The sequence below is a fragment of the Pantherophis guttatus genome, chromosome 6 (genome assembly GCF_059756535.1).
Source record: "Pantherophis guttatus breed Tessera chromosome 6, ASM5975653v1, whole genome shotgun sequence".
Lineage (NCBI taxonomy): Eukaryota > Metazoa > Chordata > Lepidosauria > Squamata > Colubridae > Pantherophis > Pantherophis guttatus.
Genome location: NC_142068.1, coordinates 44,602,755 through 44,628,726, shown reverse-complemented (window position 1 = coordinate 44,628,726; position 25,972 = coordinate 44,602,755). Strand labels below are relative to the sequence as shown.

At 40.3% G+C, this 25,972-nt stretch overlaps 2 protein-coding genes across 5 annotated transcripts in view; one reads left to right on the top strand and one right to left on the bottom strand.

Annotated features, from left to right (window-relative positions):
- The window catches only part of ABCC2 (ATP binding cassette subfamily C member 2), a 37,351-nt gene extending 31,709 nt beyond the window's left edge, over positions 1–5,642 (top strand). The window contains exons 27-32 of the mRNA XM_034439829.3: positions 864–965; positions 1,079–1,222; positions 1,818–1,976; positions 3,802–3,968; positions 4,216–4,410; positions 5,224–5,642. Of these exons, the coding sequence (XP_034295720.2) occupies positions 864–965; positions 1,079–1,222; positions 1,818–1,976; positions 3,802–3,968; positions 4,216–4,410; positions 5,224–5,353 (897 nt within the window). The 3' untranslated portion in view covers positions 5,354–5,642. The remainder of the gene's footprint in view (positions 1–863; positions 966–1,078; positions 1,223–1,817; positions 1,977–3,801; positions 3,969–4,215; positions 4,411–5,223) is intronic.
- Positions 5,643–6,150: 508 nt separating this feature from the next.
- Positions 6,151–25,972, bottom strand: part of DNMBP (dynamin binding protein) — a 57,033-nt gene continuing 37,211 nt past the window's right edge. For 3 of the 4 annotated variants that reach the window (XM_087872754.1, XM_034439831.3, XM_034439832.3), the window contains 13 exons: positions 16,347–16,540; positions 15,543–15,642; positions 13,729–13,876; positions 13,467–13,484; positions 12,676–12,875; positions 12,051–12,181; positions 11,830–11,934; positions 11,306–11,434; positions 9,906–10,238; positions 9,374–9,556; positions 8,358–8,556; positions 7,828–8,258; positions 6,151–7,353 (listed from right to left, as the gene is read on the bottom strand). In XM_087872754.1, the coding sequence (XP_087728880.1) occupies positions 7,168–7,353; positions 7,828–8,258; positions 8,358–8,556; positions 9,374–9,556; positions 9,906–10,238; positions 11,306–11,434; positions 11,830–11,934; positions 12,051–12,181; positions 12,676–12,875; positions 13,467–13,484; positions 13,729–13,876; positions 15,543–15,642; positions 16,347–16,540 (2,357 nt within the window). In that variant the 3' untranslated portion in view covers positions 6,151–7,167. Of the gene's footprint in view, positions 7,354–7,827; positions 8,259–8,357; positions 8,557–9,373; positions 9,557–9,905; positions 10,239–11,305; positions 11,435–11,829; positions 11,935–12,050; positions 12,182–12,675; positions 12,876–13,466; positions 13,485–13,728; positions 13,877–15,542; positions 15,643–16,346; positions 16,541–23,296; positions 23,443–25,972 lie in introns of those variants that run through there. The other variant, XM_087872753.1, reaches the window with a different exon arrangement.

Genomic DNA, 25,972 nt, shown 5'->3' with positions numbered 1-25,972 from the left:
TGCAAGTCCATTGTGGTAATATAGTACTGCTAGCAATAAGAAAAACATCAAGCAAATTAATTTTAAATGTGTTGCTCAATTAACCATGTGATTAATTCTGACAGTGAAAGTCATATATTAGAAATTATACATTCTCAAGGGATCCAGTTTGTGGGGGCAATAAGCTGAGTTTGTATGAATATATACAAAAGTATGAAGGCTATTGCTTAACGCATTGTAAGCCGCCCTGAGTCTCCGGAGAAGGGCAGCATATAAATCAAATTTATATATATAAGAAATTATACATTCTCGATGAAATCAGTGGATTTATAAATCAGTTCATAATTATTGTGTTGAGAAGAAAGTAGAATGAAATAAACAATATATTTTATTGTAAACTTAATAACTAATTCAGACCATATACAACTGAGGTCCTCCAGATCCCAGTAGCCCAATCTAACCTAAATACTGAATAGTGAAAATGCTGAGAATTCTAGTTCAAGAACATTTGGAAAGTTTCAAGTTCCCCAACTTTGCGTTGCCCAAAAATGTTGAAGTTATTCCTCTGGAGCAGGGGTGTCAAACTCATGACATCATGGCGGCTTCACGTGGCATATCTGGACTTTTTTCCCCTTTGCTAAACTGGGCGGGGGTGGAGCCAGCAGGTGATGCATCTGGCCCCGGGGCCGCAATTTTGACACCCCTGCTCTGGAGCCTTAAAAGAAACTATGATGTTTCTAGTAAAATAAGTGAATATGGAAATGACAATCTTGTTGGGATCTATAAATAATATCCAAATGGAATATATTCAATGTAACTATTTGATCAGAGAGGGAATTGAAAAAGCAGAATGACAATAGTGATACCTCCATTAATTTATTTAGATAACTCAAACTCTGAACTGGTTGGTGCGAATGACGTCGGAGCTGGAGACAAACATTGTGGCTATAGAGAGATTATATGAATACACAGAAATTGCAAACGAGGTACAGAAAATGGAGCTGTGCAAATGATATATACTTGTGTACATATGTGAGATGAAGAGATGTGTGAAATTGTTCTAAGCATGTTCTTCTAATGGTCATCTTCCCATGTGTAGGCACCATGGGTGACAGCAAAGAGACCACCTTCTCAATGGCCCAACAATGGAGAGATCACTTTCATAGACTACAAGGTTCGGTATCGGCCAGACCTAGAGCTAGTTCTAGATGGGATCAGCTGTGATATCAAGGGTACCGAGAAGGTGAGATATCTTGGGAAAAGACATCAATCGAGCTTTCAGGGTTTTATTGAGGAATGAGTATGGTCCAGGAGAAAGAAGAGTGAAATCAAGTGGAGATAAAATAGGGAAAGACTTGGCCTTCCTACTTTCCATACAGGGGTGAAATGGACCGGATTGGGCAATCCGGTAGCGATTGTGGCAGGTGCCACCTGCCAGTAGCGATGGCGGCACAAGGCTCTACCCACCCACCCGGGTTTAGTTACTTCCTGGTTTTAACAAGGAAGTAATATGTTTTTTATCCTCTGCGCATGTGCAGAAGGTTTTGCACATGCGTAGAGGGTCTGTGTGCATGGTGCATGCACTTCCGAACCAGTAAGGAAGGTAAGTAGATTTCACCCCTGATTCCATATTCTAATTTATGCTAAATTGCTCAGATATCAAGAATGACCTTTTTTGCTGAAAGCAAAATAACAGTTACTGAGCAACCTGTCATGGACTTATTTGGCAATAGCAGGAATGGACGATGTAAACACAGTTGGATCACAGAAACAGGCCACAAGAAGAGAGAAATTAAAGCTTTATCAGACACCCAATTCCTGGAATTCTGCCTTCTCAGATTGGTGTGGTGGGCCGAACAGGAGCTGGAAAATCCTCTCTCACAAATTGCCTCTTTCGCATCTTGGAAGCAGCTGGAGGAAAGATCTTAATCGATGGACTTGATATAGCAACAATTGGCCTTCATGACCTACGTGAGAAACTCACTATCATCCCACAGGTAAAAGAAACCCTAGAGCATGGGTGTCAAACTTGCGGTGTCACGTTGCCATCATATCTGGCCCACGGTTGGTTGCATGAATACTCTAACAAACTCCATCTGCACATTGCAGTAATGAGGGAAAAAGGGATAAGGGAGGTGTTCTTTTTTTACCAGCTTGCAGTTACTACTTCCTTTGGAGTAGGTGCTGACAGAGGATCTCGGCAATTTAAACTACTCTTTTGAATTCCAGGAGTTAAGGCAGCTGAAGAGCTGAAGAAACTTATTAATTTTATTATTCAATTCAACTTAATTCAATTATTCAAAGAGGTAGCTAATACTATAGCTACCTCTTCTACATATAGGCTGGGTTTACACAACATGGCTTATCAGTTAAAGAGCTGAGATGTGTCTATGCCAGGGGTAGGCAACTGTGGCCCTTTTACAACCTGTGGACTTCAACTCCCAGAATTCCTGAGACAGCCAAGCTGCCTCAGGAATTCTGGGAGTTGAAGTCCACAGGTTATAAAAGGGCCACAGTTGCCCACCCCTGGTCTATGCGATAGATTAGTTTGTTCTGTAAACCCACACCATTTGGTTAACTGATGATATAATGTATTATGAAAGGAATAACACAATGGGCTAGTTCAGCTACTACATAAAGTATATTATCTGCTTGGGTGTACAGTAGTTGTGAGCCTTGAAAGGTAGTCCAAACAAGAAACAAACCTAAGAGTAATAGCTCTATCTTTATAGTAAGTTACACTAACTCTCGAACCTTTACAATCCAAGAACTAGGGAGAGTCAGTTCTGAGATGTTTGTCACTTACCCTTTTTTTTTGGGTAGGCTCAGCTGCCTCTTATCTGACCATAGCCTCGCCTGCAGATCTTCCTTCTCTCTCCCAATGTCATTCCCAATACCATTATAGTAGCGAAAAGCAATTTCAGATGGTTAAATACAAATGTGAACACTGGGCCCTATCTAACAAAATGAAATTCAATGTAGAGAAAAGTAAAATCTTACACTTAGGCAAGAAAAATCAAAAGTACACATATATACTAGGTGAAACCAGGCTTAATAGCAGTAACTGTGAGAGGGATCTTGGGAGTCTTAGTGGACAACCAGTTAAATAGCAGTATGCGGCAGCAGCCAAAAAAGCCATTGCAATCGTAAGTGGCATTAACAAAGAGATACAATCAAGATCAAGGGTGGTACTCTTGAAAGCACTCTATAAAGCCTTAGTAAGACCACACCTAGAGTACTGCATCCAGTTTTGGTCACTACACTATAAAAAAGATGTTGAGATTCTAAGAAAGAGTGCAGACAACCACCACCAAAATGATTAGGGGACTGGAGGCTAAAACGTACGATGAACGGTTGAAGGAACTGGGCATGGCTAGTCTAGTGAAGAGAAGGAACAGGGGAGACATGATAGCAGTGTTCCAATATTTCAAATAACAGAGAGGAAGGGGGTCAAGCTATTTTCCAAAGCACCTGAAGGCCAGACAAGGAATAATGGATGGAAACTGAACAAGGAGAGAGTCAACCTGGAAAGGAGGAGAAATTTTCTAACAGTGAGAACAATCAATCAATGGAACAGCTTGCCTTCAGAAATTGTGGGAGCTTCATCACTGGAAGCTTTCAAGAAGAGACTGGACTGCCATCTGTCAAAACTGGTATAGGATCTGCTTGGGCTGGGGTTTGACTAGATGAGACCTGATAGTTCCCTTCCAACTCTATTAAACTGTATCTATAACTGCTTCTACTCTCTTACCTCAATTTATTTTAGCCATAGTTCTTAATCAAACTAGCCTTGATTAAAGTGCCTTGTATCTACTTTTTCAGGACCCTATACTCTTTTCGGGGAGCTTACGTATGAATCTGGATCCATTTGATCAGTATTCAGATGAAGACATCTGGCATGCTCTAGAATTGGCACATCTGAAGTCCTATGTACAAGCTCTACCTGAAGGGGTGTCTTCTCCAGTGAGTGAAGGAGGAGAGAACTTGAGGTATAGGAAATTAGTGAAAATGGCCAAGAGCTGGTGTCATCTTAAGATACCATATGTGCTTGAGCTATTCAAGTACCTCCTATTTGGCGTTATTCTCTAATTGAGTCTCACAGCCTGGCTTGATTGATGGAGAGTATTATCTGGACTGATGTTCATTTCAGTTTCCTGCAATTATTTGCATTAATTTTGATAGTAACATCAATAATCAGTTTTTATTTGTGTGTCCCTCTTCCTTCCCACCTTCCAGTGTGGGGCAGAGGCAGCTTGTATGCCTGGCACGAGCCCTGCTTCGTAAATCCAAAATCTTGATTTTGGATGAAGCAACAGCTGCTGTAGATATGGAAACTGATCACTTGATCCAAGAGACAATCCGAAGCGAATTTGCCAACTGCACCGTAATCACCATTGCCCATCGGTTACACACTATCATGGACAGCCATAGGTAATTATTTGCATTAATGTGTGTGTGTCTGTGTCAGTGAACGAAAAGGTACACAGCTGGGAACGGAGTATTTCTATCATGCACCCAAAAGACCATGCCGAATAGCCATAGGAGGCAGCAAAGGAATCCATGATAGAGAATATTAAACTACAGGGGTGAAAGTTCTGCCACAACAGGATTGTGTGGAGCACTCCAAAAAATAGAGGGTTAGAAAACACTCTTAAATCTTGTTACACTATTCACTTGGTTTCCCTTTTATCATTTTGATTCCTAAATCTATACTTCTATACTATCTAAAATTGGATTGATAATATCTAATCAACTCTTTTCCTCTGTTCACCCTTTCAAAATTATATAATAGGCGATCCATGCAAGTACAGGTAGTTCTCGACGTATGACCACAATTGAGCCCAAACTTTTATGTTGCTATGTGAGAAATTTGTTAAGTGAATATTACCCCATTTTACAACTTTTCTTGCCACATTTATTAAGTGAATCACTGCAGTTGTTAAATTAGTAACACGGTTGTTAAGCAAATCTGGCTTCCCCATTGACTTTGGTCGTCAGGTCGCAAAAGGGAATCACATGACCCAGGGACACTGCAACCGTCATAAAGGTGAGTCAGCTGTCAAGCATCCAAATATAAATCATGTGACCATGGGGATGCTGCAATGGCAATAAATGTGAAAAATGGTGATAAGTCCCTTTTTTCAGTGCCGTTCTAACGTCAAACGGTCACTAAACGTACTACTGTAACTTGAGAACTATCTGTATTGAAACGTTCCCAAATTCATATTGCTCTTTCTCTTCTAGGGTGATGGTACTTCAGGAAGGAAAGATTGTAGAATTTGACAGCCCTGAAGAGCTGCTTCAACAGCAAGGCATCTTTGCAGGGTTGGCCAGGGAAGCTGGCATAACAAGAAGTCAGGACACTGCACTTTAGAGGAACGGGAGCTCAAGGCAGAAAAATCACCGGCATTGCGATTTTCCTTGATTTGCCACTGGCATGGAATGAAAAATGTTACCAGCGCTGCTAGTGTCACTTACCCTTAAAACATAATAGTTTACAGAGCATTACCTGAGACTTTAAGGCAGCTTTATTATTTTGGGGTCAGCATCAGCATGTGTTTGCTTACATGGAAAGAACTTGAGGTTAGGCATCATGCTAAAATGTTACCACAGGGTCACTACGTGAAATCAAGGAATAAAATGTGGGAAACCATTCTGAGCAATCCAGATTTCATACCCTTCTTGCATGTATGTTGTATATAGTTTTTTGAAGGTTGGCTTTTATACTATTATTCTATGTTGGTATCTTCAACATAGACAACATTATTGTCCTCTATGCTGGCTGAAGATTCTAGGAGATGCAAGCCAACAGTGAGAGATAGCATAGTGAAGCAGGCTACTAGCAGATTATTTTTCAAACTTTTGGTCTTTATTAAAAAGATCATAAAAAAAGATTCCAGAAGTATTTTGGACTTATCAAAATGCTTAGAGTCTTTGTAAGATAAATCTCTCTTATTTAGTTTTTGATATAAACTTTTACCAGTTATCACTGGAGTTTAAAAAAATATTTATCAAATTTATATAGCCACTCATCTCCTCCAAAGAAATACTCTGGGCAGCATATATAATAATTCTCAATAGCCTCTGGTTAAGATTTCCCGAGTATAGAAAATAAATTTGTACACTAGAAAGAGAAAGAGCATTGTTTCTGTCCAAAATAAATACAAGTAATTTGAGAAATATATTTTATTTACACAACAGCAACTCAAGCAAGTTACTCAGGAAGCAAAACATAGTTTTTACATTCTGCTGTTTCCCCCAGAGCATAAATGCTCCCCCTCCAGCTCTGATCTGAGTCAGGGACAAAAGAATTGCAGCCTTGCCCTGTCACAGATACTGCAGCATGCAAGATGAGCACCAAACCTGTCTAAAGTTGAACCAAAGAATAATTTTGCCCAACAGCAAACAATGTTAACTAATACTGAGACAGGGAAAGGACACATGGAATACATGCTTCTTGGTGGTAACACTCAGCAACCTCTCCGAACCCATCTTTCTTCTAAGCTCACTCCTTACAGGGCTGAAGATACGTGGTTTCACAAAGGGCAAAAATACCAACAACTATTTGCCATAACTATTAGTAGGTTCAGCTACACCTTTGAGCACCGGCTGCTGGAGGACAACAGTAAGATTGGGCCTTAAGAGGCGATTCTATTTGTTTGTTTCTTTATATCTTGCCTTTATTATTTTTATAAATAATTCAAGGCAGCAAATATACCTAATACTCCTTTGGTGACTCTTCTGAAATACTGAACTTATAGCAATCGCACTTATACCACTTCACAGTGCTTTACAGCCCTCTCTAAGCAGTTTATAGAGTTGGCATGTTGCCCCCAACAATCTGAGTCCTCCTTTTATCTTAACTGGCTCCCTTCTCATGCTTATGCACCAATAGTCAGATATCTCTCTTGGCTGCATGATTTCCAGCCAGTTTAAAATCCAGTTAGTGGACTGAATGTCTACCTCAATCGGAAATATGAGCTCCACACAGCACTGCTTAGAAGAAGACAGGGCTGTCTCAGGCTGCACAGTAAGAGAATTGCATCCAACTTTGATGGAAACCAGGTCCAACTCCCCACATAAATATACTGAAATCCAAACTTTCAGAGGAATGATGTGGATGCAAGAGTATGCCCTTGCATGGTAGTTATAAAGGCACCAGTTTGTGACATCTCCTATTCCAGCAGCTCACGTGTATTCAGTCTTGCGAATGTAACTGGATGGTACATAACCCCGTTTCCCATGTGCCTCTGCCAGCCACCATTCCTGGTTGCCAGTTATGTCTTCAAATTGTAGAATCTTTAGTCTTTGATTGGCTGTTACACTCAGTTCATTTGAATTGCGGCCCTTAAAGGTATAAAGGGCATAATAGACCTGGAAGCAAAAAATATAGGAGGAGGTGAGAAAGAACACAGGACAAAACCAATTGCTATCTTCATTTTGGGCCAACCAGAAACCCTCCTAAATTGTTCTTTTTATTTTGCTACATAATACTTTGGGGATTCTCTCTCTCTTATAAGTATGAAACCTATTTCCAGAGTAGATCTAAATAAATTTGCATTTCTTTCAGCAAAGTGTTAAATTCTTCCTAGTCATCCAAAATACTGCATTACTAAGAAGATGTTAGTTATAAAAACTAGCTAGCCAATTTAGAATCGATATACTAGTCTTGTTCAAACCATAAAGCAGAATTTGGTTTGACCCATTTTGGCTTTGTCCAATGTCCAATGCCCAGAATCCAAACAATTCTGGGTTTTGGTATGCCATGATCAAATGAAATTTATAATATATGAATCAGGCCATTAAAAGCAACGAGCATGTGTCTACATATGCTTCTGTCCCACTCACCTGATTTCCCATGCACTCACTGCTCTTCAGCCTTAAGTTGTCCACTGATGGGGCTGGCCTTGCCTTGTACCGGGCTTGGTGCCCGTTTCGTGCATCTGGATTACTATGTCGCCGAGATGATGGAGGATTGCGGGATGGCTGTGCAGATTCCACAGTGGGACCCATCTGGAGCTGGCAAACAGCATCCAACTCTGAGAGAGTCTGAACAGAATTAATCAGGTTGTCTGGGATGCCAGAGTCCTGTGCAGGCTTATGGGGGCTGTTAACAGATGTGATGGTCAAAATGTTGTTTGGTGTACTGATTCCATGGGATGAGGAAGAACCGCTGAGTTCAGATTCACCAGATGAATGACTGCCCAGAGAGACATCTGAGTGGCTACAGCGTGGATTGTAAGGTTTCAGAAAGGAGCTGTACACAAAGCCCTTTGTCACTGTAGAGATGGGACAAGGAAGAAAATAATCACTAATGCTAAGCATAATAAAGCTGGGAACAGGACCTAGGGCTGTGGTTCAGAAACATTTCCACTCACCTCCATTGTCAATAAGCCAACGGTTCTGACTGCCCATAGGATCCTTTTTCTTGAGAACACCCACAAGATCCCCCTCCAATAATGACACATCCAGCTCTTGAGCTGCATTGAAGTTACGCTCAGCCTGAAATAGCTTCTCAGGAGGATAGCGGGCCAGGAGGGCTGCTCGCAGTTCATCTGACTGTAACATGTAACTGGGCTATAAGAGAAACAACTCCAGTGAATAATCCAGGCATCTATAGTTCTTTGCTCAGACTCATTTTTAAAACAGTAAATACCAGTGGTGGGTTGCTACCAGTACGCAGCGGTTTGGGCGAACTAGTAGCACCAACTATCACCTGGTAGTGAACTGGTTCCTCCCGATGTTCAGATTGGCCCACCCACCCACTGGGCTCCTTTTTTTACCTTTATTTTCTCAGCTGATTAGCGAGGCAGAGTGGATTACCGCGCGAATCAGCTGTGCTCCCCCCAGTAGAAACATGGAAGTGGAAAGTTTTTGCCAATTGCGCGCACACATGAAGTGCATGCTCGAAGCACACGATCAGCGAACTGGTAGTAAAACTGGGAGGAACCCATCACTGGTGAGTACCATATTAGATCAGCCAAAGAGCTTCATGTAATGTAGTAATCAAGTTGAAGCATTACATTTTAGAAGCTCACAAACATGGTTGAAGGGCTGGGATGACAGAACTTTCTGTTGTTGCTCCCAACAATAAATAGGCTTTTAAAGTATATTACTTATGATTCAAAAAGTAATGTACAGCCAGTGACTAGTAATCACCGATAGCCTGAACTTCCATTAAATTCTCCAACCCTGTTTTAAAACCTTCTACTTTGGTGACTATTAGCGTATCTGATGGCAATGAATTCCACAGATTATCTGTTTACTCTTTTCGATATCAGGAAGAATACATTAAGCCCCCAAGTACTCTTCACCATGACCATACTGACATTAATGTCATAGTTCCACCTCTAGAGGGCAGCCTTCCATCTCTTGTTACTTGCATAGAACTCACCATGCCCAGAAGGGGCTGTTTTCGCACTGACTGGCGCTCCAGGCTTTTTCGTTCAAAGGGCTTTTTAATGGTAGCGATGCTCTCCGGAAAGAAGGTAAAGACCTGCAGTTGCTGGAGGACTCTACTATGCTCTTCCTGGAAGATGGCAATAAGATTCCCTTCCCTGCCAACCACTTGCAGCAGCTGAGATAGAGGAAAGCAATATTAGGCATGAGTCAGAAAAGGACAATTTTAGGTAAATTCTTCTCAATAAGAACCCACTATATTCAGAGTAACCATGATGATAATTTGATGGCTCCAAAACAGTGAGGATTGCTTCCTCACTTCCATGTAAGTGGAGAGGTAATCAGTATTAATAATTCTACCATGGATCTCCTCCAAGGAACATTTCATTTAGAGGTCTATATGTTCAGTGAAAACATGCCTTACAAGTGAAAAAGATGGAGAAGAAAACCTGGAAGTGCCGTGTTCTTTCCTTCCGTTCTCATGGAAAGCGCCAGCCATGCCAGCCACTTGCAGCTTCTGTACTTACTGAGAGCAAAGGCTGAAGTTCCTGCAGTGCCAGGCGTACAAAGTCACAGTGAGCCTCGGCGTAGCTCCGCAGACAGCTAGTGAAAAGCTCCTTGGCACAGCACTGAAATTTGGGCAGTTCATCCAGCAGCTGGGTGTTCAAGGCCTCGTAATTGTTGCGTGCTGACTGTAATTCTTCCAAGGTCCGCTTGTCCTTTAACCTCTCGGCCCGCTCGGTGCACGTGTGGAAATCCAGGAGCTTATCAAAGCGTTTCTGCACCAGTTTGTGAGGCCCAGCAAACATGCTCAGCAGCTGATTCAGAGGGGTGATCACCAGACGCTCAGTGCGCTTCTTCTGCAAAGCAGAGAGCAACAATCAGACTGCAGCTTTTCCCACTCTGCCAAATTACTTTGATGCATTCAGTAGAAATTGAAGAAGAAAAATTCTTCCATTAACAAAAGCAAGCCCTTCCATTTATACTATCATTATGATCAAATAGGCCTTATTATATGTTTTAATGTATATTTATATAATGTATAAACGTATATGTTTTAATGCAAAATAGAACATAAAATGATAGGATTGGAAGGGATCCAATCCTAGACTAGACTAGAAGGTCTTCTAGTTCAATCCTGTTTGAGCAGCGGACAAATGGCTATCTAGTCTCTTTCTTTCTTTCTATCTATCCTTTATCCCTGAATAGCAATAGCACCGCTTCACAGTGCTTTACAGCCCTCTCTAAGCAGTTTACAGAGTCAGCATATTGCCCCCAACAATCTGGGTCCTTATTTTACCCACCTCGGAAGGATGGAAGGCTGAGTCAACCTTGAGCCTAGTGAGATTCGAACTGTCAAATTGCAGGCAGCCAGAAGGCAGCAGAAGTAGCCTGCAGTACTGCACTCTAATCACTGTGCCACTGTGGCTCATAATGTAAGATCTCCCGCATTTACCAGAAATTTTGAAACCATCAAATATTTTCTCCTCTCCATTTCCATAGTATTATTTGTCCAGCAAACTTACATGCCAGCTGCTGTCTATAATGTTTTAGAGCTTTCATGTTTTTTCAAGAACATTTCCATATTTCTAGGAATTCTGTAATTCTGTGCCTGTAGTGATGGTGGTAGAGGTAGCAGTAGTAGTAGTAATAATTGAATGTCTTCCTGATGATTTAGATTATAACTTCCATCAATCCTAGTCAAAATGACCAGTGAACTGGGGAAAGGGGACCTTTGGGAGGGAGCTACAGGCTGAGAAGGATGCTTAGATAACACTTTATTATAGCCAAAAGCCAGTTAGTTCTACTGCTTAGTGAATGGCTCTTTAATCTCTTCTAAACAGAGTTGTCTTCCCAATGTTTCTGGTAGTAGATACTTTTACCTAAGCTTTCAAATGAAAGAAAGGAATAAAGCTCTCTCACTCACAAAATCAGAGAACAGCTGATCACTGATGAAACCATGAATCTTCTGGAACTGCTCCAACTCAGCACTACCCTTCTCCATGCACAGCTCCCACATACTCAATGCTGCTGTCACTTTAACACTAGCTGATTCCTGAAGGCCAAAACAACAACAACAATCTCATAAGCATAAATTGGCTTGAAGTATGCTCTTACACCAACCAGCTCCAGAGGCAGGCATAGTCTTGAATTGTAGGCCTGGCATTATACAAGCCTAGCCATCGAAGTGTCTTCTAATCAGTGGTGGGATTCAAGTAATTTAACAACCGGTTCTCTGCCCTAATGGTTTCTTCCAACAACCAGTTTGCCAAGCTGGTCAGAAAGTTAACAACCGGTTCTCCCGAAGTGTTGCGACCTGGCTGAATCCTGCCACTTCTTCTAATCCATTCCTTTGACACCCCTCAGCCTTATTAGAGACTGATATCACAATCTTTCTCAACATACCCTTCCCCCTTTACCCAGACACATAGACACACAAAACTTATTTACCCTGACATGTTGAAGGTAAAGGGAAAGATCCCGGATAAAAGATTTAATCAGACGCTGCTGCATCCTGAAATTCTTTTCAGTCTCCTCAAAAGCCTCATCTTTGAGCTGCCAGAGAGAGGGTGGGAGGAAGGAAGAGAGGCTGTGAACCCTCTGAAGGTTCCCGCAGTGCCAAATCCTTGTAACAACCTTAAAACATGTGAGCAGAAACAACTCTTATTCACCTGGGGAGCAAAACCTGTGAGATGTTTCAGGTGACTGCTGACCCGATTGGATTTCTTGATTATAGAGTGGAAATTAAGTTTGGAGATCTTCTCAATCAGGCTATCGTCATCAGTCTTCCTGTACTTCAACACTGAAAAGGAGACAGAATTAGCCCCATACTGGGGAGTTGTTAGCTGACCAGCTTTCCTGTGTCTTTTGTTACAGATCCCATCCTCACTATCTCATTCTAATGCCACCCGAGTGTTTTAAACCAGAAGAACACCATCAAAGCTAGAGAGCACAGCATAGTTATATTACAGTTTAATGGGTTTTTTGTTCTTATTCCCAACACCCACAGAAATAGCTTTTCCCAACCCAGGTACACTTTAGTTGTGTGGACTTCAATTCACACAACTTCCAGATGAATCCAATCTTCCCAACTTGGTCTATACTTCATATCTATTAAAATTAGAACTCAAAAGAATACAGTTCTCTACTGGCTGAGAAGTGTTGTGGAGAAAGCAATTTTTTTCCCCCACAGCAGCCCACCTGGTACAGGCAATCTTCAAATGCAACATTGCACAGCCTCTTCCCACTTATCCACATTGACTGTATTATTCCTGTGTTGGTTGACCTGAAGCTCACCTAGATCTTTCCGGCGCTTGTACTCGTTGAGGTTACCGTTGATCTCCTTGACAGCTAAGACAGCAGCTGCCAAAGGAGCACGATCAGGGTGCGACTCGGGAGTAGCACTCAGGAGTTCCATCAGGAGCAAAGGATAGCGCATCACACGTTGAACAGGCTTGATCAGGAAGGAGCCCAGGTCAATATAGTTGGTGCAACCCCTGACAGTGTCAGAACACAAAGGAGCACTTGGAATCAAGTGACATCCGGACTCTACTGCTAAAAGTACTGCACTCTAGTATTTATTTGGCGTATGGCATATTATACATGGACTAGCAATATATATATAAACATTTACATGCACTCTAGTAACTACTCACTTTCAAAACTGACTTCCCTCTACATCCTAAACTATTGCATCCAAGTAATTCCACATCTATCAAGCCATTTTCTTGCCAGAAACCTCAGCCCTTCACAGCTAAACAACATGACACCAGCGATCCCAGCCGCTAAATTCCACAAATTTTTACATGCATCCTTCTCTGGCTAATGTTAACAATACTCACTTGCTGACTAGCTGCACCTGCTCAATATCTATGCTATTCATCTTGCCACTCCCAATCCTATCTCACTGTCCTCAGGCTAAGCAGGTTAACATGGCTGTAAGCTGTCAGCTTCTTTGAATCCTGACTGTGCAAATGATTTCTGCAGTTGTCTCCTACAAACGACTCATCCCCCATTATATTTCCAAATCCTTTTCTCCTGTTGTAGATACCTAAACAAGTAAGTCAATAGTATATAAAGATGCTTACCATTCAGTGTACAGACTCCTGGCAGTTCCACAGCAGGAAGAAAAACATACAAGAAAGAGTAGATGATGAGCGTGTTTTATTTTATTGCCTTGTAGCTATTAAATTGCAGATGGACATGTCAAGCAGCCACTGTATGCATCCCCTTCTACTTTAATTCATAAGGTCACAATTATGCTAGGATAAGAGATACACCTGAGGCAGTACCACACAAGCACAAATCAGCAGTTGTCTAAGTAGTTTAGAAGTCCATAATGTCTTTTACCTGAGGATCTCCAGAGATTCAAGCAGAAGCTTCTGCACCCTTTCATCCTTTTCATAGGCCTCTAGAAGAGCAATAGCTTCATCATGATTCTGGCAATATACCTTATACACAGCCTCCAGCTCAGCCCGCAGCTCCAGAAAGACTGGCCCTTAGGAACAGAAGTAAATTGTTAATGTGGTAGCACACAGGCAGTATCATATTGCTTAGATTAAAGAACTAAGTTATTTATTTTATAAATATATTTATAAAACATATAAAAAGCATCAAGCATTAAATTCAGTGATAAAACAATGATTTGCTTTGAATAATAATAAAATAAAATAGTGAAATATATACTGTAAACAAATATGCAAGCCAATATAAATATCAGATCAATATAAATCCAGTAATTCAGGAAATTGTGAAAAATTATGAATCTTGTGACAATTGATTCTAGTCTTTTTAATTGTTAATTGTAATGTTTTTATAGTTATGATTTTATGGCAACGTAAGTCACTCAGTCACTTTGGATATTGGGTAACATCTAAATTTAACAAATAAGTATTTAAAATGCAAGTTAGTTTGTTTTGAGATTGTTCCTGTTACAAAAAAGATTCTTGCGTGAAATTCTTCATCACACAGAATCTCAGTTGTAAAATATATTCCAGGCTACACTGATTTGTAAACAATTTCTACAAAAATGTTAAGAAGCATTATTTTAGTATTTTTCTTCATATTGTTTTTCCAATAAGAAAAATGTACTCCTGGTGGCCTCCTTTTTCTATTTTTAGTACCCTTATTGTACTGTATGAAATCATATTTTAAGAAATTTGGTGCCTGTGGATTATTTGAAAGTATTAATGCTGATATCTCTGAAAGAAAAACAAAAAAAGCCAATCTTTTTATTTCTTGATGTAACAGATATGATAGGACACAACCCCAAAGTTAAATGAAGACCATTATTAATATTATCTAAGAACATTGTACCAGACAACATCTTCTTTAACAGTGGGCCACCAGAATCAGCATGGGACTCCAGGTGTGGTTGATTCTATCAGAAAATACGCTGCTTTTCCCTCTTCATCTTGGACATGACAAAATACAATTCATCTGAAACTTGGATTACTGCCATATATAAAGTCACAAATTATTCCAGCTTGATTTATTTTCACAAGTTACCCAGTTCACACTTGGTTCGTTATAAAAAGAGACAAGTTCACTATCTATTATTTGCTTTGTAATCCAGTTTCCATTCAAATTAATGGAGGGGGAAACCAAGCACTGACATAAAAAAAAAAGCTCTATTGGATGAAAGTAATCCCTCCAATTCAGAATACTATATAAAATCAGTATAATTTTTGGGAAAAAAGCACCGCTTGATAAATGAATTATAATTAGCAAAATTATGCTGATATCAGCAGGTTGGATCAGCCTTCTCCAATATGGATGCCATCCTGAGGTGTCAGCATGAACTCCCAAACTCTTAGCAGTAGCCTTTTACAGCTGATATTCTGGTAATTGCAGACCGCACATCTGGAGGATTCAAGGCTGAGGAAGGCTGGCTTACGCATCCCCTAAGCAAGACCTATCTTTGCCTCTTCTAATCATTCTCCTTCCTTCCAGTCTAGTGCTCAGATATCCCACAAGTAAAGGTAAAGGTTTCCCCTGTCCAAGTTGTGCCTGACACTAGAGGGCGGTGCTCATCTCTGTTTCTTAGCTGAGGGAGCCAGCGTTGTACCAGCATGACTGTATGCTGAGGTGCATGGAACATGGTTACCATGGAGGGGTTATCACGGAACACTGTTATCACAAGTACCTATAGGTAAAACACATACCAACAGCATCTGCGGCTTCCAGGGAGCTCAACAACTTCTTTGAGAAAACAATTACCCCACAGATGTTCCCAAACAGCAGTTCACAATCTACATGTGGCATCTAGGAGGAAGCAAAGGGCAATTTGTTCCGGGGCACTCTGTTTTCATATGGAAATTCATCTTGTGACCTTTTCCCCATGAACATAAAGCAGTGCTATAAAACAATAATAAATACTGTTTGAGCACCAAGAATAACACCCTGTAAATACACAGACTAGCATCATCCTTGTTGGTATTGATACTAAGAACAGCTGAAAATGGCCCTTTCAACTCTGGAACAAGTATTCCAGAGAAAGTATCACTGTCAGGACCCCTGCTTCACTACAAAATTATACAAATACAATTAATTCAGTTCAAGTTACATGCTGATACCTTTCGTCTCTTCCCGAAATCTGAAAGTGATCTGGTTCAGGATTACCTAATAAGCTTTCATTTAAAGTTTTTAATGTTTGTGTCTTTTTATGACGTGTTTTTTATTGTATATTGCCGAGTCACATCCATGAGACAGGCAACTATATAAATATGGTAGATATAATGACAGAAGAAAGAAAGAAAGAAAGAAAGAAAGAAAGAAAGAAAGAAAGAAAGAAAGAAAGAAAGAAAGAAAGAAAGAAAGAAAGAAAGAGAAAGAAAGAAAGACAAATAGTTTAATTTCTTGTATTATCTCCAAAAATTCTATCCAGTGCTCTAACCACTATCCTCAATGGCTCAATGTGATTCAATTATGTTCTGTTTCTGGTGAAAAGCTACACATTATACTCTCACCTGTGCCTCCTGTAATGGCACCAGGACCTTCTGGACACACATTTCAAGATCCCGGATATAATCCTGTTCAGTCTGCAACAGTTCGGCAATGACTTTTGCTCTCTTCTCCAGCATTCTTTGTTCTGGGTTTGGTGTGGTGGCTGCGGGAGGTGCTGACTCCAGTGATGTTGGCTGGGATGTTAGCAGAGTCATTTCTGAAAGAGAGCAGAGCAATCAGGACAGAAACTCGGAATCAGCAGCTCAATATAAAGCAGCAAAAGGTACCTGGAAGGCTCTCTGCCAAATCCAAATTACACAAGACCATCAGCTGGCATTTAGCAGATAAAAGGGTCTTTTAGTCTTGAACAGGCTCTTTGCATAAGCTGCACTACCCACATATTTCCTGCCTTCTCCCACTTGTGATTAGTCTGAGGATTTCAGTAAGTGATGATTGTGTTAGTAAAAACAATTAATTACAATAAAGAATGAAAATTGTCCTCTAGTCCTTGAGATTGGCAAGGGCCAAGTATCAGAGACAGTTTGACAAGATTTACACTGGGAAGTTTGTACAAGGTTTTTCATCTAAGGTTAAGAGGTAACAAATATATTTTAAATCAAGAGTTTTTTTATGTATGTATTTAAAATATTTATGTAGCCGCCCAAAAACTCTGGATAGCTCACATCAAAAAAACCCATACATTTACAATAAAAATATTGAAACAAAAAAAAAAATTAAAATCTGGCATCTATAGCTAAACATTCACACGCAGCCTACAAGTTCATCTAATCAATTTCACTCTATCTCTTGGCTTTAGGGAAAAGCCAGCTCTTAAGTGCTTCTTAGAAGGTTAGAAGGATGAACCTGCCAAACTTCAGGGGGAAGGTGTTCCATAAGGCAGGGACTGACATGGAAAAAGCTCGTTTCCTAAATTCCATAAAATGGTAGTATTTAAGGAAGGGTAGTAGGAGCATGCCCACCCTGTCTAATCTGGAAGGATAGCCAGATGTCCTTAGGGAGAGGTGGCCCTGCAGAAAACCTGGTCCCATGCCATATATGGTGTTAAAGGTAATGACCAACATATTGAACTGCACTCAGAATAAAACCAACAGCCTCCCACCGACCGGTTCGCTCGCACAGAGAGGGCCTCCTCAGGGTGCCGTCGGCTAGACAGTGCCGGCTGGCGACCCCCAGGGGGAGAGCCTTCTCTGTGGCAGCACCCGCCCTCTGGAATGACCTACCCCCTGAGATACGCACGATATCACACCTCCGGACTTTTCGCCGGGCCCTGAAAACACACCTATTCCATCTAGCCAGGCTGGCTTGATCCCATCCTCTCAGTTTTAATTGAATTCGGTTTTAATTGGGTTGTTTTTAAATCTTGGGCCGAAATTATTTAATTGTTTTTTAAATTGTTTTTAAATTTTATATGCAATGTTTTATCTTGGCTGTACACCGCCCTGAGTCCCGCAGGAGAAGGGCGGTATAGAAATAAAATAAAATAAAATAAATAAATAAATAAATAAAACTAGGAGCCAGGGCTGTAATGCGGATTGTAATGCGGATAAACCTAGAAGTAACCATCTCTGCACATTCCACCACATTTTGGACCAGCTGTACCTTCCGCGTAGTCTTCACAGGAAACCCCATGTAGAGTGCGTTGAAATAATGTGGCTTGAGTGACTATGAGCAAGACCACATAGTCCAAAAAAAAAAAAAGGGTGCAATTGGGATATAAGATGTGCAAAGGCCTCCCCTGTCACAGCTGCCACCTGTTCCTTGAGCAAGAGCTGTGAATCTAGGATCTCCAAACTGTGCACCAGCTCAGTCCAGAGGAATGGCACCCCTTCCAGAGTCATAGATAGATTATCACTTGAGCCTGGAGGGTCAAAACCCTATAACCATCGAATCTTGCCAAGGTTGAGTCAAAGCCAGTTCCTCTACACCCAGACCCTGACAACCTCCTGGCACTCAGCCAGCATTGCAAGAGCATCACCTGTCTGGCAAGGGGTGAAGATGTATAGATATCATCAATGTATTGATGATACTGCATCCCAGGCCATCAGATGACCTCCCCCAGGTAATTTTAGGTAGAAGTTAAAAAGGAGAGGCGATGGACCTAATCCCGTAGTTGTTATTAGGCTCCCCTAAGATCGCTGACTAGAACTTGCCATAAGGGAGGAGAATCGTTGTAAAGCACATATTTACACTGATCTTACTTACCATAGAAAATACAGATTCATGTGGAAAATAAGAGAAATGTCACTTTAATTGCTTTAAAATCCCCTGGATAGATGGAGTCTGAGCAGAGCCAGTTTGGTGTACTAGTTAAGGAGCTGGCCTAGAAACCAGGAGGCTATAAGTTCTAGTCCTACCTTGGCTATGAAAGCCAGCTAGGTGACTTTGGCCCAGTCACTCTCTCTCAGCCCAACACACCTCAGAGTAAAACACAAAGAAAGAGTATTTTGTATGTTCATTGCCTTGTGTTACTTATAAGGCAATAAAGATGGAATGAAAATCTAATAATAAATAAATAGGTAGTACCAGTCTAAGTACTGTATCTCACTCTATTTTTAAAAAATATACCTAGATATAATTTACCTTAATTTTAATTAAAATTGTAGTTTAATGACTGACAGTTACTGACATTCAAGTAGAATGTAATGAATTTAAAAAACAACATATTCACCTATCCATATTTTGTTCATTCCATGCAATGCTGTAAATAACCAATAAATATTTTACCCTGTTTCCCGCAAAATAAGACATCCCCTGATAATAAGTCCAATCGGGCTTTTGAGCGCATGGCAATAAGACCAAGCACTTATTTCAGGGTTCAAAAAAAATATAAGACAGGGTCTTATTTTCGGGGAAACACGGGTAAGTGCTGTATATGATAATTTTTATAAGAAAAGGAAATTGAGGAAAGGATATGATACAATAGATGTATTTATTCTTAACTCTGTAGGAGTTATTTTTCAATTCATATTAAACGGAACTGGGCTATGGATCCATTGTAACAACAACAACAAATCATACAAATGAGAAAGGATCAAAAATATTAGGGGTGTTCAATTCTTCCTTCAATGGTCCTTATTTGTTCATTCCAAAAATGAAATCAGGCACTGTAACAGTATCATACATTTTTATCAATGGAAGCAATGCAATCCTTATTTATTACTATCCTAGAATGGAACAGATGGATCACTATTGTGCTGACTTCTGCTTGTCTAGACTTAAAGAAACCCTGTTGTTGTCTGGGAGATTCGAGAGAATGGGAAAGTGTAGACATGAATACTCTCTTCGTAGCAACACACTAAAGAGGAATACCACCTCAGCTCTGAAACTGCTTGGAAATCCCTTGTTTAATTTTTCAGCAATCTGTGTGCAATGGGCATTAAAAGAATGTGAAACTATCCCATTACCATCCTGAGAACAATGGTTAGTTGTCATTGTAAGGCTTGAGTGCAGAAATTAATGTTAAGGGATTTTTTAAAATAATTTTTATTAAATCTTTAAAGAACAATAACAGGAACTAACACAAACCAAATTAGAACAGAGAGCAAAAAAGAGAACTAGAAAAAGTGAAAAGTGCAATAAGAAAATAAAAAAGCAGAAAAAAATTTAAAGATTATAAATTTACAAAGAAGTAGCTTCTGATATTCTTCAGCGCAGTTACAAATACAATTATGTTTTAATTAATGGTATGTTATTGTTATACTTTAAATATTTTATATTTTCAGTTTGTCTGTCATAGCAAGTTTTGTCAATTTCATTATTCCACCATGGTGGATAGCATCCAATCTTTCTATCTCTCTGCATGTGGTATTTTGACTTAGGGCCTGTCATTAAGAGACCATTTAACCTTACAAAATGTTATGGAAAATGGGAATTGTGACCCAGTCCTGAAGTTCTGTTATGGTCACCCACCCCCATGGTCACACTTCAGACATTTGGCAATGCAGCCACATTTATGACCAGTTACTTCTGGTTTTAGGCAAAACTGATAATGGGTCTACTTAATGACCACAGTGCTTAATAATCGCCATAAAAAAGGTCAAAAAATCAGGTTGGTCATGTCCCAACATTTGAACATAACGGGTTGACTCAAATTATAGTTCAAATTCTGCCTTACTTTGCTCCATGCCATAAGTCTTTTTTATCCATTTTGAATCTTTCTTATAACTATAAATGGGAAAACCATTGATAACTGTATTTTCCTGCTATAGTTGTTCTCTTGATTTAATCTTATATTTCCCTGAATTTTCCAATAATTCTCAGGATATCACCCATTTGTCTTTGCCTGCTTCTGTGAAATGGTTCTTGTGCTGAGATCCATAGAGGTGTTTCAGATGCAACCAGGGTCTATATCTATTCCATATTCTCAATATGGCACATCTAATAAAATTATTTTTAAAATCCACATTACTTTTATCCTGCCATAAGTATCCATACCAACCAACTCCCAGGTTATGATCTTGTAACTCTAAAAGTCACTTGTTTCACAGCAACATCCATTTCTTCATCAGACCAAACAACAAGCTGCAAAATACATTTTCCAATCCAGTAACCCCACTGCTCCTCTTTGCTTTGCATCTTGTAACAGTTTATATTCAACTTATATCTAAAGTTGTATGTTAAGTATGTTTTTTTCATTTTTTATGGTACATTGATTTTTAGCACAGAAATTCTCCCTAATAATGACATTTCTCTCATCTTAACATATCCTTCTTAATTCCATGTCTTAACAGTTAGTTTGAAACAATATACAATTCATGTTTGTTATAAAAATACCTACCGGTAAGTACATTTTTCTCAATTTTAATACCAATTTTCTCCCATCAGTTCTATTTGACTTTCTAATTTCATAATTTTTGTTAACATTTTTGACTTATGATTGCTAATCTTAAAACTTGTTAGCAACAAAAGTCCTTTAGTTTTCCCATTAATGTTTTTACTCTCTCTAGGTAGTTCTTCCAAAACTAATATCAGTTTATCCACAAACACCCTTAATTTATAAGCTTCTTAATTCCCTAGATTCTTTGATCTTGTCCTATGTCTCTATTCAATAGTAGTCAGGAACTAAAATGAACAAGACTAGAGACAATGGCATCCTTGTCTTGTCCCTTTTTGAATCTCAAAAGGTTTTGTTAGTTGTTCATTACAATTATTTCTGATTAAATAGGTAAATCTTACCCATTTAATAAAATTATTTCCAAGATTCATTCCAGGACTCTTTAACAAAAAAAACCCCCAATCCAATTCAAATTGTCAAAGGCCTTCTCTGCATCTAAGAATATCAATGCATCTTATTTTTTTAATGTTGCTCCAAATACTTCAGAATATCCAAAATATTTCTAATATTATCTTGTCTTTTAGATAAAAACACACATTGATCTTCATGAATATAAAGTTGTGTAAAATTAGTATAACTTTTCAACCACGGTAAACAATTTATAGTTATTATTCAATAAAGATATTGGCCAATAATTTATTGCTAAAGTCAAGTGTTGGGCATAAAGTATTAATGCTTATTAGCCTCCTCCCAGCTATCAGCTATTCATTCTGTAAAATAATATTGTTTATCGTAAAAGCTCATCAAAATATTTATAGTAATAAGCTGGCCCTGAATATGGAACAGGTGCCTTCCCTGTTTTAATTTTTTTAATAGTTTCATACACTTCCCCTACACTAGGTATACTATCAAATATGTTTTTATTTAATGGATAATTTGGAACTTGTTGATAGATGAAGATTAAAAGTGATGAGTCAAAGGAATGTACTTATTTTACTGAAAGACATCGAACTTTTTCAAGGATATGGGTTGGATTTCAAAGATTTGGCTACTATTGTTCATAAGGTGGACACAGGTTTTCTCAGATCACAAACGAGTGTCTTTAATTTTACAAGAAAAAATGGCTCTTTTACATGGAGATTGAAATAAAGATAGTGGAGGACTACAAAAAAAGTTAAAAGAATTGTTTGAGAATAATCTTAATAAAGACACAGAAGTAAGAATGAAAGTGAAGCTTTTTAACAGGATGCTTTATATAATAGTGAACTCCAAAAGAAAAGGCAGGAAAAAATACAAATGATTTTGGATGAGATAAATGAAGAATTAGAAGAATCCCCCAAGGATGATAACTATTACTCGCCAAATTAAGTGTTTATAGGGAAGCTTCTATTTCTATGTTAACAGTGAGAGAGATACAAATAAAGATGGAATTATGCAAAACAAATAAATTCTGAATTTGTGAATAAACATGGGAAATCCTCGGCATATAAATTGGGGAAAGACAAAGAAAGTGATATTAAAAGTCTCAAGAAGGAAATACTGTAATAACAGATTAATACAAATACGCAAAATGTGTTCCAATAGCACTATTCTTCTTTATATAAAGGTCAAGATTTTCCTCGGGGGGGGGGGGGAAGAAAGTGGATGAATAGAAGCAGAATTTAACGAAGATTACAGGGAATCGGAGACCACCTCTGAATGGACTATAACCGTAAGGGAGTGAATGTGAAGGGATTTTTGAGTATGATCGACTTTGCTTCGTTGAAGAAACGAAGAAATAAAAGACAGCGCCTGCCAACACGCCCAGAGCAGATGAACTTTCGCAAGAGGCGGCCCATTTGGAGACGAACGTGAGGCGCTTTGAACGCCTTGAGCTTGTATTAGGACATGACTGGCACCCAGTGGCGCGGCCACGAACAAAAACTACGAGGCATTCCTCTCCCTCCAACGACTCCGGGGCTTCTGGCCTCCCATCGCTGCGTTTCCCGCCTACGGGGAGCGCTGCAAACACGAGCGGGGCATTTGCGCCTTCCAGCGCGCGCCCACTAAGGCTGCTGGCCAGAATTCTTCCCGGGCCGGCTGGGAAGAGGGGAGAATGGAAGGCGTGGCCTCGCCCAAGAGGAGCGCGCAGCAGGTTCGAAGCAACTTCAAGCCCCCGGACGCCTCCCGCGATCCTACCTGCCATCACCTCCCTGCGCTTTTCGCCCAGCCGAATGCCGAGGCCATCCCTGTCCTCACTGGCGGTTCCAAACGGGAGCCTGTCTCGGATAAGAAACCGAGGGTAGCCAGAACAAAGCAGACCCCCAGAGCCTCCGCTCTTCGCTCTTCGCTTATTAGCATCTCAATGGCCCCGGGGAGGGAGAGGCTATCTAGATCAGGAGCAACATCAAAGCCCGGAGCTGGGAATCGCCGGCCTTGGACACGACCACCCCACTTCTTCAGATCCGACGCCCCTCTCCTCTGAAACGAGGCCTCGGGGATTGTCGGATAATCGGTTTTGATATCCGACGGGCAGTGCTGGGCGAATGCAGATCTTAACAGGAAAGAGTTGAGGGCCACTTTTGGCCAGCCGCGCCCCACCTGCATTAAGTTGCACAATTTAATACATGTGGGGCGCGGCCGGCTAAACCAAAACAACAGGAGAGTTTTGTCCTGACCCAGGATCGTGTTTTGCTGTCCAGTGAATCAATGCTAATAAGAAGCGAAGTTACTTTTGCCTGGACTTTGACGACATGGAAAAGAGGTTGCCGGCAGCAGATGTGCGATCCGGGTTGGCTCCTTGGTAGTTCGGCCTGAAACGATTCCTGGTTTTCTACCGCACCTGCTGTTGTCTAATTCAAGCCCCCCTCCACCCCCCCCTCAGGTTCACATGGAGATTCCTGGGTCCCAGAACAACCCACCGCCCTTCCCCGCCCGGCAAATCCTCGGCATTGAGTCTTTTAAAAAGGAAAAAAAAAAAAGTCACGTGCTCTTCCCAGCAGCATTCCTGCGGGTCCCTCCCGAGGCTCCTTCCCATAAGCCCATCCCATACATAGGGTTGTGTAAAATGAAAGGAAGAAATTGCTCCCCCAGGCACGATGGCAATCAAACACTTCCAGGAATTCTAACAGTGTTTCCCTCATTTTACATGTGTTACAAAAATGTATCAATAACTAAATCAAAGCAAACTCTGCCATCCCTCTTCTAGAGTTCTCCCAATGACACTTGGAAAACAGCCGCCTCTCTCTTTGGAAACCTACCAACAGCATTTTACAATAAATGCTATTATTTTCAAAGGCCATAAAAAAAAAGTAGAGCCAATGGGTAGAGGTCACTGCATTAGTTGGCACAACAGCAGGTTTGTTTTCTTGGTACCAGATCTTACTCTTCTGATCAAGTGGGCTGAATTTCAGTGAGGCTGGCAGCTGCTACCCTCTTGTCTTCCATGACTGGAAGTTTACCGGCATGCAGTTTGCATCTCACGCCTACCCTCAGTGACCAATGCAGAGATACATGCGTATAGATGCATTGTTTCAGTCAAGAATTTGCCGTATGAAAAGAGGGAGACAATCCTAATGGCTGAAAGCAAACCATTGGGAAGGCAACATTTATAGGGCAGTGAGAACACCACAATTTGTGTGAATTCATGTAGGCCCGTCCTTTGCTCAGTGCTATTTGTCTTTTCATCAACAACTTTCTTGCCCCAATGTAATACTTCACTCAGACTTGGCAACTGCAATGGCCAACAGCTTTGGTATATAGCTATTTTATAGAAGTCAAAATACCTTGTGCCTTGCTAGGGAGGTTTCACATTAGATCAACATGTAATCCTGTGACGACCCTGAATTCTTACCGCATATCAACTCCAACTACCGTAGGATGCCAAATACTTTTTGCATAGCCCATTATTGGATGGGGCCTTTTCCTTCATTATCTTTTTTCTTTGCTGTTACTAAACCTCTTTGAAGGTTTAGATTAAATTATCCTTTATTGTCTAAATTATGATAACTTGGTGGAATATAGGGAAGTTAAAGGATACCAAAGACATCTATGTCTTTGATTGACAAAGACTTTGATTAAGCAACTGTTTTAAGTGGAAAGGGGGTTTCAGTAGCTCAACTTCTCCAGTTATCTCAATTCTGTCAATATTAGTTAAAATTCTTCTTAAACTAGACAGGGAGAGATATTTCCATGTTTGGACTCTGGGCATCCCTTACATCTGCCCTTCCACTTGTACCTCCCAAATTCCTGTTTCTAAAGTGTCCTCCTCCTACCTGAAAAGAAAAGGCAAGTTTTCAAAGCCTTGTACAAGGCGGGGCCATCCTAACTTCCGCCATATCAGATCATATGGAATGTGTAGAATAATCAAAGGCAGGTAATCTTATAATAACCCAGCCCGGTACTAAGAAGGACTTTATACATGATAATAAGCGCTTTGAATTGTACTTGGACGCTGACTGGGAATCAATGAGCTGTGATGTGGGCATACTGTGATGTTCCCATAATTACCCACACTGCTAAATTCTGAGCCAACTGTTAACTTCTAAGTGATCTTCAAGGGTAGCCCCATGTAGTCCATGTTGCAAGAGTCCAAATGGGAGGGGACCCAGATATGGTGAAATTAGTGCACAAAATGGATTTGTGCACAGGTCCTCCTGGCTACTGTTATTACCTGCTCCTTAAACAAAAGTCCAGAAAGACTCCAAAATTGCACACTGGTTCTATCTGGTGGAGTATTAACCCAACCAGAGTTAATGATGGGAAGTGCCCAGATATGGGAACCTCTAAAACTCAAAGCCACTTGGCTTTGCTAGGGTTAAATTGGACTCCTCCAGATCCCATAGCCTTCTAAGCTTGGCAAAGAATCTTGACTGC